Source organism: Microcaecilia unicolor, chromosome 4 (genome assembly GCF_901765095.1).
Source record: "Microcaecilia unicolor chromosome 4, aMicUni1.1, whole genome shotgun sequence".
Lineage (NCBI taxonomy): Eukaryota > Metazoa > Chordata > Amphibia > Gymnophiona > Siphonopidae > Microcaecilia > Microcaecilia unicolor.
In genome coordinates, this window is record NC_044034.1 from 273,128,303 (window position 1) to 273,147,984 (window position 19,682).

General features: G+C 41.0%; 1 protein-coding gene across 1 annotated transcript in view; it reads right to left on the reverse strand.

Moving 5' to 3' along the window:
- Positions 1-19,682, reverse strand: part of MYO16 (myosin XVI) — a 481,895-nt gene that overhangs the window by 371,076 nt on the left and 91,137 nt on the right. The window contains exon 9 of the mRNA XM_030202479.1: positions 15,137-15,287. Within this exon, the coding sequence (XP_030058339.1) occupies positions 15,137-15,287 (151 nt within the window). The remainder of the gene's footprint in view (positions 1-15,136; positions 15,288-19,682) is intronic.

The window sequence follows — 19,682 nt, forward strand, 5'->3', positions numbered from 1 at the left end:
TCAATATCTCTTTCAGGTTCCTATTCCATGAAATTGCCAACTGAAGTTTAACATCCTTAAACATTGGATGGGTCTGTATCATTCTCCAGTGCTGTTTCATAGCTGTTTGATAATTCTGGCTGCATTGCTGCTACCTTTTGTGTAACGTAAAACACAAGCCTTGATATCTATTTTATTAGCACATCTCATTATAGGCTGTAAAAGAAATTCTCATTGATTGTACTTTGCTTTCGTATACACCCATTGTACTGTTTTCTTAGGATAATCACGGTTCTCCACGTTCAACATTAACTCTTTAGACTATCCTTTAAAATTTTTAACATCAGTACATATCTGACAAAAATGCAACAATTGGGAATACAGTAAACTCTCCTTTAGTTGCAATGGATGACTGCTGTCAAATTGTAGAAGTGTATTAGTATCTGTAAATTTCCTGTGTACCAATGTCTGAAAGGCAGACTTCTTGAACAACCCGTATATCCAAAAAAGAAATTTCTATAATAGAGCATTGAAATGTAAATTTGATATGCTCATCTCTATTTTCCAACCACTCTACAAATGATTCAAAGGAGCTGTAATCCATGTCCATAAGATGAACCCATTATCTATATATCTGTACCATCTGATAATTTTATGAAAATCAGGGTATTGCTTCAACCAAATTTGCTCAAAATTGATCATATATAAGCAGGCAACTGAGTGGGCTAATGTAGCACCCGTGGCTACCCCTAGTAATTGATCCAAATACAGAAAAATATTTTCCTTCAAAGCTAATCTAGAGAGTTCAATAAAAAACTGTGTTGGTACTTGATGAGGTCTTGGGTGGGTATCCCAAGCCTGCTCCAACACTTTCAAAGCTTCATCCTGAGGTATCGAATTATATAACGATACCACATCCAAAGTGGCCATCAAACTGGAAAGATTTCTTTAGGAATCTCCTGCAAAATACATGAAAATGGAGCTACTACCGAAAAGGTAGAAGGTGTGAGCAAAATCAATAAAATCAATAAATAAATAACAAATAATAAAATAAATAATATTAAAATAATATAATATAAAATAATAAAATAAATAAATAATAAAAAAATAAATAAATGTATGAGGCACTCTCTTCCGCTAAAGATTTTAGGAAATAGGCCATATATATTGCAGATGGTTCTTGGAGAGAATCTCTAGAGGACATAATAGGGCGCCCAGCAGAATCTTTTAATTTCTTATATATTTTTGGGAGGATAGAAAAAAGTGCAATGGTAGGATGTTTGGGATTCAAAAACTGAAACTCAGCTCTGGTCAAAAATCCTTCATTCACCCCTTTCCCAGTAATTTTTAGAAATAAAATAAAATAAAACATAGAACAGAAAATAAGATGATACCTTTTTTATTGGACTAACTTAATACATTTTTTGATTGGCTTTCGAAGGTAACCCTTCTTCATCAGATCAGAGTTATCTTCAAAAGCTAATCAAAAAATGTATTAAGTTAGTCCAATAAAAAAGGTATTATCTTATTTTCTTTTCTATGCTTTATTTTATTTTTATTGATTACCTTTAAAAGTGGACTACCATGGCTACCACATCACTCTTCCCCAGTAATTTTTTAAGATTTCCAATTTTAACTTCTCCATGGGGTCCTCAGCAAGAGCCCTATAGGTTGTAGAATCTGACAACTGAATAAGAATAGGCTTTCTCCTTCCATTGTTCACTCATCCTGGATCACCAGTTGTTTGAAGGTGGAAATGATTGGATCCAAAGGTCCTGGAGGAGTCCAAGTGGACTTGTTCTTTACAATTGAATGATCATATTCTAGAAGTTTGGATTAAAAAAAACCTTCAAATTTAGGGCCCCGGTGTGGCAATGCCAACAAAGCCTATTCACTTTGAATAGGCTCCGTCAGCTTTGCTGTGCGGGAACCGCTAGCGCGGCTTGATAAAAAAGGTCCTTAAATTCCTAATGAAATCTAATACCTTTTCAGGAATAAATTATAGACTCCATGACAATAACTGCTTCTTAGTAGCTTAAAATGTCTTATCCAATAAATTAATCTCCATTTTTTTTCTGGGACCGGATGTATTGCCGAGATTGTCAGAGTCTATCATTTGTTGGATGTTAAATTTTGATTGGCATATTCATGGAATAGGAACCTGAAAGAGATCTTGAGTCCATCTGTACCACATGATTTTTTTTCAGCCCTGACATAAGGGCAAATATAAAAAATGTGCAATTACACCTTGGAGCTTGATAAGTTCACCAAGACACCAGACAGACTGTAATATATATTTTATAGTATACACAATTGGATGCTCATGTAATACGTTTTGCATGGGAAAAACTACTAGACATTTCCACATATAGACCATCGGAGCAGTATTGGCAGTGCATGCTAAAATCACATAGGTTTGAAGACCTACTATGCTTTCTCATTGATCATATTGAAGGCAACAGAAGGGAAGGAGATTGGGGAAAATCTTTTACTAAGAACTAAACAAAGATGGATATACAAGCTTAACATCTTGGAACCTGCAGGGTTAAACATTAACATTGATTGGAAAGTTTTATTGTCAATGGACTAGTACTAGTAGCAGCTTCCTGATTGACTGCAGTCCCAACATTCCGATTGGCTGTAAAGTGCCTGCATGAAGGAAATAATTGTAGCTCGCTGACCGTCCTGAGCTCTCCTATTAAGACCGGGTAGAATGACTGTTGCTGGTTTACTGACTTTTAAGTCAGCGTCTTTTACTTATGTAAGTGCCATTATGGAACTCAGGGGCTCTTTTACAAAGGCACGTAAGGGCCTAAGCGTGTCCAGCATTTGCCAAATCAGCATTACCGCCCAGCTATTGCATGCCCTAGCTGGTAATTCTGAATTTGCATGTGCCCAAAAACAACGGTAGAAAATATTTTCTATTTTCTACCATGTGATGCTTACCCAGCGGTAAAAAGAAGTGGGCGCCTGGATAGTGCATGAGAACTTATCGCTAACTCAATGGGTACCGGTAAGGTCTCAGGCCGGTAATGCACACATGCTGATTTTTATTTTGCCGCACATCCATTTTCCAGCTCCTTAAAAAAGGCCCTTTTTCTAAGCTGTGGTAAAAACTGACCCAGCACATGCCCAAAAGACATGTTTGCACTGCCGAAGGCCACTTTTTGCCACGGATTTGTAAAAGGGCCCCTTAGTGTTAACCCAGGCAAACAGAAAATGAGCACAGTTGGGTAAAAGAAGCTTCTATTTATACTACTAGATGATTCAACATGCAGAGAGAATACATCATTGCTGTACAAGGTATAATTTAATTAATCACACTTATTAGACTGTCTTGTTTTCTAGAGAGGCTGGTGCTGGCAAGCACTGAAAACCTCTTGGATTAAATATTATGCATTTCTGTGGATATTCTATATGAAGTGAGTCATTGAACTCTATAACAATGGGAATGTAAAAAATAGGAAGAAATAAGAAAAAAAGACAAGGGCCTCACCTTTAAACTAAGGTGCCCTTTTACTAACCCGCATAGGCTGCATGCCTAACGCTTGTAAATTTGGAGTTACTGCCTGGCTACCACATGGCCCTTGTAGTAATTTCATTGTTGACGCATGTCCGCTACGCGCGACAAAAAATAATTTTTATTTTCTGGTGCGCGGCAGAAACCAGGCAGTAATCATCATTCTACACGCGTAGACGATTACCGCACGGTTACCGCATGAGACCTTACCACTAAGTCAATGGCTGGTGGTAAGGTCTCAGACCCCAAATGGACGCGCACCAATTTATATTTTGCCGCACGTCTATTTTTGGCAAAAAGTTTTAAAAGGCCTTTTTTTCAGGCGCTCTGAAAAATGGATCTGCGCGTGCCCAAAACATGCGCCTGAACTAGCGCAGCCCATTTTTCGTCGCACCTTAGTAAAAGGACCCCTAAATTAGGAGATTTTTTTAGACTAAGGATGTGTCTATTCTGAGTTTGTTCAGCAATTATTGCTATAAGCTGATTCAGTCACTGAAGTGTCTTCCTCCTCTCATGTGGTAAGTCAACATTAGTGGATTAGAGTTTATTTTAGAAATTAGAATTTTACATAAGAAGATTGGATTTTAAGCATGGGGTGAAATTCACAAGTCTTTTTTGGGTTCTGGGTGCTGCACAGAAAACCTCTATTTATTAGTAATCTATGGAACTTTGTAAATCTATATGCTTTGAAAATTAGCCTCTATCCATCACCAGAATGACGTAAATTGCCTCCTTAGAAAAAGACTTGAAAATGACACTTTTAAAGAGTGCTGCAATAAGCACCATGGTAACTATTAATACAACCATATTTGGAAAGGGCACTGAACTCTGGAACTCCCTGCCAATAAACATTAGAGCTATAGCTAATAATGAGAGTTTTAGGCCATCTGTGAAAACATATTTATTTTGGAAATTTTTATGCATTTAGTGTTATAGAGATTTACTGATTAAGCAAATATTTTTTTATTGTTTTAAGAGGGAGGCGTGCTTGTCTGAATTTTGAAAAATGTTTGTAAAATTGATTGTGTTGTTATCTGCCTTGAACTATTTTTGGTTAAGCGAAATATAAATGTTAAACTTCAATTAATTTAAAATTTAAAGAGGCTTTTACTAAAGATTAGCACATGTTTTCTTCATAGGTAAAAATGGGTTCTGTGGCAGATAACATACACTTTAGTAAAAGACCCCGTAAATTAATTTACTGAATGTCTTTATAAGGGTATCTTGGTTTTAATGGCATCTGAAGTCCCTACCATTTGTTGTGTGCTGCTTGACCAAAATATCTTATTCATCTGTCTGGTATTTTTAGTACTCTATAACGATGCAGCTGTTACATTTGTTAGGAAAACCATCATAAGGGTAGGTACTTAAAATGTACAACTCTGGAAGAAGTTCTTGATTGATGAGATTCAAAATTAATTGCAAATCCTTGATTTTTACATATAAAAACAAAAGACATGATAGCAGAGTGGCTGGGAAAATAAAGGCTAAAGAGTTGGCGTTCCTGAAATACAGAAAAACACAAGAAGAGAAACACAGGGAGGAATACCAGATGAAACTGAAAGAAGCCAAGAGAGAAATACGTCTGGCGAAAGCGCATGCGGAAGAACAAATGGCTAGAAATGTAAGGAGGGGTGACAAAATTTTCTTCAGGTATATTAGTGAAAGGAGGAAGACTAAAAAGGGAATTGTGAGACTGAAATATGCTGAGAACCGCTATGTAGATAATGATGAAGAAAAAGCAAATTTACTAAATAGATACATTTGTTCTGTTTTCACAGAAGAAAATCCTAGAGCAGGACTGCGATGGACTGGCAAAAGTACATGTGAGAATGGAGTGGATATAGCACTGTTCACAGAAGAGAGTGTGTATGAACAACTTAAAAATCTAAAGGTGGAAAAAGCAGTGGGACCGGACGGGATCCACCCCAGGATATTGAGGGAGCCCAGAGAGGATCTAGCGGATCCTCTTAAAGATTTGTTTAATAAATCCTTGGAGACGGGAGAGGTTCCGAGGGATTGGAGAACGGCGGAGGTGGTCCCTCTTCACAAAAGTGGTGATAGGGAAGAAGTCGGAAACTACAGGCCGGTAAGCCTCACTTTGATTATTGGAAAAGTATTGGAAGCGATGCTGAAGGAAAGGATAGTGAATTTCCTAGAAGCAAATAAGTTGCAAGATCCGAGACAACATGGTTTCACCAAAGGGAAATCATGCCAAACGAATCTCATTGAATTCTTTGACTGGGTGACCGGAGAATTAAATCAAGGACGTACTATGGACGTAATCTACTTAGATTTCAGCAAAGCTTTTGACACGGTTCCCCACAGGAGGCTCTTGAATAAACTAGACAGGCTAAAGATAGGACCCAAAGTGGTGAACTGGATTAGGAACTGGTTAACGGGCAGACACCAGACGATGGTGGTAAATGGAGTTCGCTCAGAGGAGGGAAAGGTGAGTAGTGGAGTGCCTCAGGGATCGGTGCTGGGGCTGATTCTATTCAATATATTTGTGAGTGACATTGCCGAAGGGTTACAAGGTAAGGTTTGCCTTTTTGCGGATGACACCAAGATTTGCAACAGAGTGGACACCCCAGAGGGAGTGGAAAACATGAAAAAAGATCTGCGGAAGCTGGAAGAATGGTCTAACTTTTGGCAATTAAAATTCAATGCAAAGAAATGCAAAGTGATGCATTTAGGGAGTAGAAATCCAAGGGAGACGTATGTGTTAGGCGGGGAGAGTCTGATAGATACGGACGGGGAGAGGGATCTTGGGGTGATAGTATCTGAGGACCTGAAGGCGACGAAACAATGTGACAAAGCAGTGGCCGTAGCTAGAAGATTGCTAAGCTGTATAGGGAGAGGTGTGACCAGCAGAAGAAAAGAGGTTTTAATACCCCTGTATAAGATGTTGGTGAGGCCCCACCTGGAGTATTGTGTTCAGTTTTGGAGGCCGTATCTTGCCAAGGATGTTAAAAAAATGGAAGCAGTGCAAAGAAAAGCTACGAGAATGGTATGGGATTTGCGTTACATGACGTATGAGGAGAGACTTGTTGACCTGAACATGTATACCCTGGAGGAAAGGAGAAACAGGGGTGATATGATACAGACTTTCAAATATTTGAAAGGTATTAATCCGCAAACGAACCTTTTCTGGAGAGGGGAAGACAATAGAACTAGAGGACATGAAATGAGATTGAAGGGGGGCAAACTCAAGAAAAATGTCAGGAAGTATTTCTTCACGGAGAAAGTAGTGGATGCTTGGAATGCCTTCCCGCGGGAGGTGGTGGAAATGAAAACGGTAACATAAAGGAATCCTGTTCAGAAGGAATGGATCCTCAGGAGCTTAGCCAAGATTGGGTGGCAGAGCCGGTGGTGGGAGGCGGGGTTGGTGGTTGGGAGGCGGGGATAGTGCTGGGCAGACTTATACAGTCTGTGCCGGGGCTGGTGGTTGGGAGGCGGGGATAATGCTGGGCAGACTTATACAGTCTGTGCCGGGGCTGGTGGTTGGGAGGCAGGGATAGTGCTGGGCAGACTTATACGGTCTGTGCCCTGAAGAGTACAGGTACAAATCAAGGTAGGGTATACACAAAAAGTAGCACATATGAGTTTATCTTGTTGGGCAGACTGGATGGACCGTGCAGGTCTTTTTCTGCCGTCATCTACTATGTTACTGTGTTACATATAACAATTCCCCCTGCAAATCTCCCTATTTATGATCAGGTTTGCTTAAAGGAATTGTTTTCTTTCATCACTATTGCTAGATTAAGAATAATTTCCTTGGTAGAGGTTTAAAGGCCCAACCATATTGAATTGAGGGTCACACGTTTGGGGCCAAGGTTGCAAAAGAAAATTATAGTATGAAATAATGAGATAAAGATCAGAGATATACCACAGACCTCAAGATAGCTGCTATTAGTCAGCTTGAATTCCCTCTACAGATTTTCAACTTGTATGGATTCATAGAATGGGCAGTATCAAAATCCCGAAGTTAGTTTTTCTTGATCTATTTCCAGATCATTGGTTTTATAAATTTGTGCCCACATTTGATTTATTAACTTGTGATCCCTTCCCTCATAGGTTCTAACCTTGCCTTCTAATGTGCTGATTCATTTTTCAGCTTCACCCATCCTCTCCCATATTTATTTAAATTATTTTTTCATCATGGCAACATAGTAAAAGAAGGCAGATAAAAACACAAACCCCTGGATTCTGTATAGGCCACCCAGATTTGGGCGTGGTTCCCAGATCCGAGTGTAAACTAGTCAATTAAATGCTAACAAGCACTTAATAGGCAGTAATTAGGAGTTACAGGTGGATCTGCCTTATACCATATTCTATAACACGTGTGCCAAACTTTCATAGCATATAACTCTAAAGAGGACATGGCCATGGGAGAGGAATGGGTGGAGTAAGTAACAAAAGAGTTGGTTTAAAAGTACACAAATCTAAACAGCAAAACATGCCGGATGCAAAGAAAATCTTATAAAGAAGCTTCAGACTGCTCAAAATACGGCAGCCAGGCTTGTATTTTGAAGACCGTGATTTGATAGGGCCAAACCCCTTCGTGAAAAATTACATTGGCTACCAATTAGAGAACGTATTACTTTTAAAATTTGTACCCTGGCCCATAAAATTATATACGGTGATACCCCAGGATATATGTCTGACCTCATAGACCTACCAACCAGAAACTCAATCAGATCATCATGCTCTTATTTAAGTCTCCAACACCCTAGTTGCAAAGGACTCAAATACAAATCAGTTCATGGATCCAGCTTCTCATATGTAAGTACACAACTCTGGAATGCACTCCCAAAAACCGTGAAAACTACGTACGACCACCTCAACTACGGAAATCACTAAAGACTTACCTATTCAAAAAGGCATATCCTAAGGACCCAACTTAATTACCTGAATCCAGCAATTCAAAGAAACTCAAATTTGTTATGAACTTAATGAACTTTATATAACTTCCCTCTCTATAAACATAGTAAACATAGTAAATGACGGCAGAAAAAGACCTGCACGGTCCATCCAGTCTGCCCAAGAAGATAAATTCATATGTGCTACTTTTTTATTTGTACTGTCCTCTTCAGTGCACAGACCGTATAAGTCTGGCCAGCCCTATACCCCCGCCTGCCAACCACCAACCCCGCCTCCCAACCACCAGCTCTGGCACAGACCCTATAAGTCTGTCCAGCACTATCCCTGCCTCCCACCACCGGCTCTGGCACAGACCGTATAAGTCTGCCCAGCACTATCCCCGCCGCCCAACCACCAGCTCCGGCACAGACCGTATAAGTCTGCCCAGCACTAGTCCCGCCTCCCAACCACCAGCCCCAGCACAGACCGTATAAGTCTGCCCAGCACTAGCCCCGCCTCCCAACCACCAGCTCTGCCACCCATTCTAGGCTAAGCTCCTGAGGATCCCTTCCTTCTGCACAGGATTTCTTTATGCAGAAGGAAGGGATTCTCAGGAGCTTAGCCTAGAATGTTTCTCTAATGTGTCTGTACATATCTATTTCATTTAAAATAACATCACTCTATATTTGTTTCTTCGCCGGAGGAGGCTTTCGTACCACGGCGCTATGTGAGCCACATTGAGCCTGCAAATAGGTGGGAAAATGTGGGGTACAAATGTAACAAATAAATAAATAAAACACAAAAAGGCCTCCAAGGTTGGAACAATGGTACAATCTTTAATAAGAATAACCCAACATAGGCCATATTTCGGCACACCTGCGCCTGCTTCAGGGGTCAAAAGCCAATGTTCTTAATAAAGAAAGGATATTTCAAAACGTCTTTTGTGAACGTTCTACTGCTGATCATATGAGATGCTTCTAAACTTTACAGCTAATTCAAACTGCTCTGGTCTTGAAATATCCGTTCTTTCTTAAGGACATTGGCTTTTGACCCCTGAAGCAGGCACAGGTTGCGCCGAAACGCAGCCCGTGTCAGGTCATTCTCATTAAAGATTGTACCATTGTTCCAAACTTGGGGGCCCTTTTGTGCTTTGTTTTGCTGAGAGGAATAGGTGGGTCAGGTGTGTTCCCAGAATTTAGGCATGATTTATGCACCTTTCTGCAATTAGTTGGGTGCCAGCATTGATACCAACCTTTGGCAGGCATAAGTGCTCACGCCCAAAAGTTAGGTGCAAAATGCGTACTAAGTTAGTATTCTGTAAAGGTCATTCTGTGTAGAGCACCCTTTACAGAATACTAGCTTAGTGCGGATCATCCCAGTATCTAACTTTAGGTGACATTTATTGAATTGCCCCCCAAATGACCAATCCAATTTTCCAAATAAGGTGTTCATGGTTGTAACTTGTTACTCTGTGCAGGTTATTTCAGGCTTTCTGTTTAGGGTTACAACTGTGGCTCCATACAGGTTACCCCGATGTCTTCCCTTTAAGGTTATGTCACTCTATATTAATTATCCCAAAAGGAGTGAAGCCTGTGAAACTGGGATTACCTTAATCAGTGGGAATTGGTTTAGAGATTCAAGTGTTTGTATTGTTAAATAATTTCTGGTTTTAAAAGAGAAAAAAATGAAATTAGGTGTATTATTTCTACTAATATTGGACAATAAGTATGTTTCCAACGAAATTAATTGACTGTACACCGTTTTGGGTTTGAAGAAGCCAACCAGATGATCAATGTGGAATAATGATTTAGATAAATAATAACTGAGGATAATCAGGTTAATACCATGTTTTCTTTGTTTACTGTTGTTTAATTGATCTCCTTGTCTTGTTTCACTCTCCCTATTTATTTTGTGGTCTAAGAAAGAGAAAGATTATATATAATCCTTGAGATTGTTTTCTTCTAATATTGTATTATTGTACAGTCATCTCTGTATTACTGTTTGCAAGTGACCCTTGTAAAATGAAAAATTATAAATAAATGATTTAAAGATAATTATCCCAATGCAGAAACATTGCTACAGATTACCCTTTGCTTCATGTCCATCTTCTTGCCACTAGGAATCTTTTGTATGTAATACACCATTTTTGAATTCTGATACCACTTTTGTCTCTATTACCTCATCCAGGAGGGCATTCCAGGGATTTTATTTATTTATTTATTTATTTATTTATTTATTTATTTATTTATTGCATTTGTATCCCACATTTTCCCACCTATTTGCAGGCTCAATGTGGCTTACATAGTTTTGTTATGACATTGTCATTTCAGGATATCAGATACAATTATTAGTATGCAGAGATTGAGTAAGGAAGAAAGAAGGAAGTAATTAGGGTTAGGTATAGAAGGTGGACTTTCATAACTGGGTAGTTTGGTGAGGTAGATTGTGAGGCTATAGGTTCTCTTTGTAGGCCTTGTTGAAGAAATATGTCTTCAGAGTTTTGCGAAAGTTAGTTATTTCGTCGATTGTTTTCAGGTCAGCAGGTAGTGCATTCCATAACTGCGTGCTTATGTAAGAGAAGGTAGTGGCATGCATCAGTTTGTATTTTAGTCCTTTACAGTTGGGGAAGTGTAGATTGAGAAATCTGCGGGATGATCTTGTGGCATTTCTGGGAGGTAGGATCTGTCACCCTTTCCAAAAATATATAGATATATTTATATTTCCATATGCCCCTGATCCTATCTCTTGGACAGTCAAACCACTCATGACCCCTAGTTCTAAAGTTTCAGTTCAGCTTTCTTGTGCATTCTGAAGACATTTCAGATTATTTGAAAGTCTGTACCATATCCACTTATCTCTTGTCTCCTCTACAGTATATATATTTAGGTTTTTATCTCATATGTCTTTTTATGTAGATCTTGCACTATTTTAGTTGTCTATCAGGCTCATTTTCGAAAGAGGATATCCATCTTTCGACATAAAACGGAAGATGGACCTCCTTCTCACAGAGACGTCCAAATTGGTATAATCAAAACCTGATTTTGGATGTCTCCCACTGCAGTCCGTCACAATGACATCCAAATTTCAAGGGGGCGTGTCGAAGGCGTAGCAAAAGCAGAACTTGGGCGTGCCTAACACTTGGACGTCTTTGACCCATAATCGAAAAAAGCAATGACGTCCCTGACGAACACTTGGAATTTTCAACCGGACCTGTTTTTTTTTACGAATAAGGCACAAAAAGGTGCCCGAAATGACCAGATGACCACCGGACAGAATCGGTGATGACCTCCCGTTACTCTCCCAGTGGTCACTAACCCCCTCCCACCCTCAAAAAACATCTTTGAAAATATTTCGTGCCAGCCTCAGATGTCATACTCAGGTCCATGACAGTGCATGCAGGTTCCTGGAGCAGTTTTAGTGGGTACTGCAGTGCACTTCAGACAGGCGGACCCAGGCACATACCCCCCCCTACCTGTTACATTTGTGGAGGAAACAGCGAGCTCTCCAAAACCCATCACAAACGCACTGTACCCATAAATAGGTTCCCCCCTTCACCCGTAATGGCTATGGTAGTGGTGTACAGTTGTGGGGAGTGTATTTGGGGGGGGGGGGGGTTGGGGGGATCATCACACAAGGTAAGGGAGCTATGTTCCTGGGAGCAATTTATGAAGTCCACTGCAGTGCCCCCAAGGGTGCCAGGTTGGTGTACTGGCATGTTAGGGGGACCAATGCACTACAAATGCTAGCTCCTCCCACATCCAAATGGCTTGCATTTGGACATTTTTGACATGGACGTCTTTGGTTTTGAAAATCGCCGAAAGAAACGTCCAAATGCAAGAACATCCAAATCTAGGTATGTCCAAATTTAAGGATTTGGATGTCTCTGACGGTATTTTTGAAACAATGGACGTCCATCTTTTTTTGAAAATACGGTTTTCCCCATCCCTGGATTTTGCAGTTTTGCAAAGATGTCTAAATCGCAGCTTGGACATTTCTTTTGAAAATGCCCCTCCACACCTCCCTTTATCCTATTTCTATACTTTTTTAAAATTCAACCTCCAGAATTGAACACGAAAATGAGGCCTCATCAATGTCCTGATCCTCATTTTTTATGCAGATCGCTCTGGTCTAGTCACCACCTTGCCATATTGTTCTGCTACCTTGAGGAAATCAAACACACCAGAATATCTCTCCCCTTCTGTATGCATTGGTTTCTTCCCTCTAAAAATGTATAGCTCATTTTGATTTCTCTACTTCAGAAAAGCAACTCTATAACAGGGCATCTGGTAGAAACCTATTCTATAAAGGAAAGTAGCCACCTACTTTTCTTTCTAAAATTCTAGCCTAACCATGTATATACATGCTTAAATGTTAGGTGTGAACACTTATGCCAGCCTTAATGTCAGAGATAGATGCGTAGCTGGGAGCCCTGTTAAACATCAGCGTTGTATGCAGGGATTCATTGACTTGTCTGTACTGAGATGTTCTGCCTAACCTGTCTCTGATGCTCCAGCTGACAATGGAAACCATTCCCAAAATATTCTGCAGGAATCTTGGTCAGTGGGATCTAGAAATGAAAGCACTATCTGGAATTCTTAAGCTTTGAGCAAATTGTCTCTCTGAGGTCCTTTTAATAAAGCTGTGGTAAAAAGGGCCCTGGCTTAGCGGCAGGGGTCAATTTTGCCATGTACTGTGACCCTTTTTACCGCAGCAGGTAAAAAAGCCTGAAAATAGCCATGACCATGCAGTAAGATTACTCTTACCGCATGGCCATGTGGGGAGCACCATTCAGGTGGTGGTAAGGAATCCCGTGCTAACCTGGCAGTAACCGTGTAGCGTGCAGTGCTGCCCAATTACAGCTGGGTTAGTGCTGTGAAAGAAAATGCCTCCCTATTTTCCCTAGCATGGGAAATGGCACACACTGGGGCTGGCGGCAGTTTCAGATTAGCCTGTTGTAAGCCCGCATTGGGTTTACCACCGTTTTGTAGAAGGGCCCCTCTGTGAGGAGAGATTCTTCTGAAGTCAGCAGACAAGCTATGTAGTTCTTGGATGCCTTCCTTTTCTCTGACCCATGGAATAAACATGATATCTGATTTATCTTGTGAAGTATCTGGATATGCAACTGCTTACTCTGGTCATTGAAAATAGGCAGACACTACTCAAAATTAAACTCTTCACCTCAGTTTGCTTCAGCCAAGCATTGTGCCTTCTGAAAACACCTCTAATAGGCTCTTGACCAAGGTTGGGAAATGACGGTCCTTGAAGGCCACAACCCGGTCATGTTTTCAAGATTTCTACAATTAATGTACATAAGATTGATTTGCATGTACTGCTTCCATTGTATGAAAATAGATCTCATATATATTCATTGTAGAAATCTTGAAAATCTAACTGGATTGTGGCCCTCAAGGATCCTGTTTGCCCACCTCTGCTCTTAGATGATCTGGAGAAATAGATATTTTTCTCATTTCACTGTTGACTTATTGAAAAGAAATCTGCATTATAGTTTATCTAAAACTCCCCATCAGGGGCGTAGCCAGACAACAGATTTTAGGTGGGCCTAGGCAAGAAGTGGGTGGGCACCAAGTGTTCTCCCCCTCCCCCCACCCAAAAAATATCTCAGCTGGTGGGATAACACTTCTTTCCACTTTGGCAATCTGTTGCAAGCATGCGCTAAAAACTGAGAATGTGCATGTGCCAGTATCATGGAGAGTAGCGTTTTGTTACCATCAGGGGGAAGACTTCAGTAGGCAGAGCTTGGGATCCCCACCAGCTACCACTAAACATGTGCTACTATTGGGTGGGCCTGAGCCCTAAGTGGGTGGGCCCTGGCCCACTCAGGCCTACCTGTGGCTACGCCACTGATCTGACATCAGAAAGCTTCTCCAGAAGGGAATTGTTGAAGTGCCATTAGATGGACTTATGTCCAGCCACAAAGTGTAACCTTCCCCTCCCCAAATCAGTAGCTAAGAACACTGCTGATACAGCAAATTTATTTATTATTATTTCAGAATGCTTGATATACCACCAATTGCATGTAAGTGCCACAAGGCGGTTTAAAATTACAATGCTATTTTGATGAAGGGAAAAGTAGGGGCGGAAGAAAGGAAGGAAAGAGTAATTGCCCCAGATGACCAGGGGAAGAAAAACATTATCTATGATTTGAACTAGGTTACTTCTAACTGTGAGTTCAATCCAAGAACCATTTAAAACAAACACAGAATATGCAGAAAATCTAGAGCCAGTTACCAATCCCAGATAGCTGGCTCAAGATATGAAAGATTGTTCATGAATTATTCTTCAGAGAGGGTAAATATATGAGAGGAAAGATTATATGGACACCATAGAATGAATGAATGAATGAAAGAAAGAAAGAAAAAAAATATATATATATATAGAGAGAGATCTTCACACACACATACACTGCATTCAATGACCTCCAATTTTTCACACTTGATCTAGACTTAAAGATCTGAAGCAAGATGGGCTAAAGTCACAGTCTAACTAGTATTAGCATGCTACCATATAGATACCTATGCTGTACAGTCTATGATCTAGATGCAGTATTATTGAGACATCACAGAAAATACTACATGATCTAGAACATTATTTGTGTTATATTGCCAAGGAAAATGCATTACGGAAGAGAATTTGTTGACAGTCTCACAACTCAGATACTTCAACATGAATATTAACTCCTGTACCATAGAAAAATATGTCACCTTGTCACAGAGCAAATAATTTTCCTTGGCCTTCAGAAGCTCATCACAGTACCTGTTCAAGCTTGGCATTGCCATTCACAGTGATATTTTCAGAGGTATTATCTTGAGAATGCTGCTTGCATAAAGTTTTTCCTGAATCTTTGAACATGGTGTCTTTCTCCAGCAAACTATCTTGCTTTGCAATTGGTAAAACCAGGGGACTGCTGCAAGATACAATCAATAAAGCAATTAGATTCTTCTAAATGATTTATTTAAACAAAATGGTGCCATAGCCAGATGTATGAAATTCAAGCAAAATATTGCTAAATGCTAGACAGATGTACTGTTATAAAACAATGGGCCAAATTCTATAAATGGTGCCTTAAAAATTTGCGCCAAAAAATCACATGCTTAGCGTGATTCTATAAACTACGCCTAAAGTTAAGCATAGTTTATACAATATGCTCATGTGCCATTCTTGTAATTAAAATTTAGGTGCACCCATTTAGGCCGCCTACAACCAGGCCTAAATACTTGTGCCTAAGTTAGGCGCAGATTGAGAGTATTCCATAATAGTGTGCATAGATTTTTTAAATGCCCACAACCTGCCCATTGCACACCCACATCCATGCCCCCTTTTCCTCTGCACATTTTAGAATTTACATGCACTGTGTTATAGAATACTAGTAAAAAAGGCCCGTTTCTGACACAAATGAAACGGGCGCTAGCAAGGGTTTCCTCGGCTCCCCTGCAACCACCCATGTCCAGCGATCCCCCTCTCCCCCTGCAGCCACCCATGTCCAGCGGCCCTCCTCTCCCCCTGTGCCCACTGCAGCCACCCATGTCCAGCGAACCTCCTCTCTCCCCTGCCCCCCTCCTGCCACCCATGTCCAGCGACCCTCCTCTCTCCCGTCCCCCTCCAGCCACCCATTTCCAGTGCCCCCCTGCCCCCCTGCAGCCACCCATGTCCAGTGACCCTCCTCTCTCCCCTGTCCCCCCTCCAGCCACCCATGTCCAGCCACCCTCCTCTCTCCCCTGCCTCCCCTCCAGCCACCCATGTCCAGTGACCCTCCTCTGGACATGGATCAGCTATGAGGCATTTATTTCCCCCCAGGTTCTGAAGATGACATCATAATGGCTACGGTGATGTCACCCTGATCTACGGAGCCTAGCATACCAACTTGGAATGAGCCACGGTCCCAGGCAAGTCAGAACATTGGAGGTGAGAATTATTATATAGGATACCTAGAAAGTTGTATGTGAAAATTTTAATTAAAGTCAATTAGTGCTGCTAATTGGTTGTTAAGTAACAATTATCAATACTCATTGGCTTGTTAATCAATTAAGTTGTGCGCATAATTTGGCCATGTGGCCAAATTAGCACGTACAACTTAAGGCGCCATTTATAGAATTTGAGGGAATATAAATAGCATGAGAATTTCAAGCTGTTTTATTAGCTTGGGTGTCCTTTTATTAAAGTGCATTAAACAGTTACTGCAAGTTTAGAAGCACTGTTGCTGTGCTAGCATGGCAGTGTATGCTACTAAGCTAAAGTAAGTGTTATCATATGCTTACTGCAGGACACACTCAGGTGTACTGCACTAATTTCCTAATCAGTACATGCTAACCGTGCGCTAAACTATCCAATTTTTTTTTTGTGGACGGGCCATGTCTGGGGGCTACATTACCACATGCTAAATGTTTAGCACAGGATTAGCACAGGAGCTCTTACCACCTACAAAATATGACCTTTACAATTTCTGTCCGGTACATGTAATCCCTAAACACCCAAGAGTTCAACAAAGGAAAATGATGCCTGTTGGCACAGACACTTAACGGGCTGCTAAGATGGCCTCATTATGCTCGTTTACATGATGTTAATTGGCTACTGTCCCTGAACTGGACCAGCAGCACCCGTGAACTGGAGGAGTGATGCAACAATTAACTTCAGGACTCAAGGGTCCTGAAGTGTCTCTATGCCAAGAAACAGCCTTGCTTGTATAATAGTCTGATACTCTGAGGGCTTTCTACAGCACCTTGAGGACAATTTTCTGCAATTCTGAGTATCTATTTGAAGCTTTGAAAAAAAATTGCTTAAAATAATGAAATTGATTCTCAAGGGTTAAAATGAGGATGTGAACAGGCATGCAAAAATTCCCTTGACTGTGTAGTATACTTTGAGATTAACAGTAGACTGTCTAGTGTTTCAGATGAACCAGGCTGGTAGAGAGGGTGACCTCATGAAGGAAACCTTCCAGGTCTGATTTGCAATGCCTACAGGACCAGAATGGGCTGCTGCAAACCCAGGTCTGTAATCCAGGTAGAGGTGTACTCTTTAAGCAAGCCAATACGAGTGCACACACCAGTGGCGGCCCTGCCATTAGGATCTTATTGTTGTGATTGTTCCCTATTTCCAAAATATGTGTCGGTAAGTGGTCATGTGCTAATAATTTTTAATGGCTGTGCGCTAATGGCAACATTAGCACATGCCCACTATTTAGTATATAGTTGCTGAACAACAATTAATAATACTTAAAGCTCACACTAAAAATATAGGGGTCCATTTACTAAGATGAGTTGAAAATGGCCTGCTGTAGTGTAGGCGTACATAGAATCATTTTTCAGTGCACCTGTAAAAAATGGCTTTTTTTATTTTTGCCAAAAATGGACGTGCAGCAAAATGAAAATTGCCAGGTGTCCATTTTGAGTCTGAGACCTTACCACCAGCAATTGACCTAGCGGTAAAGTCTCACGCGGTAACCGGGTGGTAATGACCTATGCATGTCAAATGCCACTTGGCGCACCCAATACGCACCTCCAAAAATAAAAAAATTATTTTTGGATGCACGTATTGGATGTGCACCAAAATGAAATTACCACAAGAGTCACATGGTAGCTTGGCGGTAACTCCATTTTGGCGCACGTTGGGCATGCATAGATGTTTACGCGGCTTGGTAAAAGGGCCCCATACTGCTGCTAAACTGAATCAACAAGCCTTTCACGTAAGAATGTATCTTCGGTTCATCGGAGGCGGTATTCCACTACTATACAGTGGTGCAGTAGTAATTTCCACCTTATTTTGACATTGGTCCATGGGGTGTATTGACCCATGAGAAGTGTATGTGGATTTTAAGTCCGCTGAAACCATTGTTTAAGATAAGTACATATATGCAGCCCTGATGGGAAAATCCATATAAGGGCATGCTAGAAGTAATTTTCTAACACAGCTTAATAAAAGCACCTCTTAGGGTATAGGAACTGGGTAGGTTATGAGTAGAGAATGGTGTGGACTGCACACTGCAGTTAGGGTGCAGTATTTAATGAGCGCTTTTATTTTTTTATTTATTACATTTGTATCCCACATTTTCCCACCTATTTGTAGGATCAATGTGGCTTACATAGTGCCATAGAGATGTTTGCAGACTCCGGAGTAAACAAATACAATGTGATGTTGTGGTAGGATAAGGTTCAAGAAGCCTTCACTTGAACCTACCTGCCTTCCAACTATCGACCCATCTCCCCCCTCCCCTTACTTTCCAAATTACTTGAACGCACCGTTCATTGCCGCTGCCTTGACTTTCTCTCATCTCAAGCTGTCCTCGACCCATTTCAATCTGGCTTTCGCCCTCTTCATTCAACTGAAACTGAACTTACTAAAGTTTCCAACAGTTTCAGCTGTTCCTGGTCAAATCCAAAGGTCTCTATTCTATCCTCATCCTTCTCAATCTATCCGCTGCTTTTGACACTGTTGACCACAGCCTACTCCTTGATATGCTGTCTTCATTTGGATTCCAGGGCTCTGTTCTTTCCTGGTTCTCCTACCTCTCGCTTTGCACCTTTAGTGTACACTCTGATGGATCCTCTTCCACTTCTATCCCTCTACCAATCAATGTGCCCCAGGGTTCTGTTCTTGGTCCTCTCCTTTTCGCCATCTAAACTTCTTCCCTTGGCTCTCTGATATCATCCCATGACTTTCAATACCATCTCTATGCTGACGACTCCCAAATCTACCTCTCTACCCCCAAAATCTCAACCAGCATCCAGACCAATGTCTCAGCCTGCCTATCTGATATCACTGCCTGGATGTCTCAACGTCATCTGAAACTTAATATGGCCAAAACTGAGCTTCTCAACTTTTCCCCTAAACCTACCTCTCCTCTCCCCCCTTTCTCTATTTCTGTGGATGGCACTATCATTCTCTCTGTCTCATCAGATCGTAAATGTGGGGTCATCTTTGACCCCTCCCTCTCCTTCTCTGCTCACATTCAGCAGATTGCTAAAACCTGTAGTTTCTTTCTCTATAACATCAGCAAAATCCGTCCCTTCATCTCTGAGCACTCTACCAGAACCCTTATCCACACTCTTATCACCTCTCGTCTTGATTATTGTAACCTGTTTCTCACCGGCCTCCCCCTTAGCCATCTCTCTATTCTTCAATCAGTCCAAAACTCTGCTGCACGACTCATTTTCCCCCAAAGTCGCTATGCTCACATTAGCCCGCTCCTTAAATCAATTCACTGGCTCCCTATCTGTTTCCGCATTCAGTTCAAACTTCTCTTGTTGACCTATAAGTGCATTCACTCTGCCGCTCCCCAGTACCTCTCTACTCTTGTCTCTCC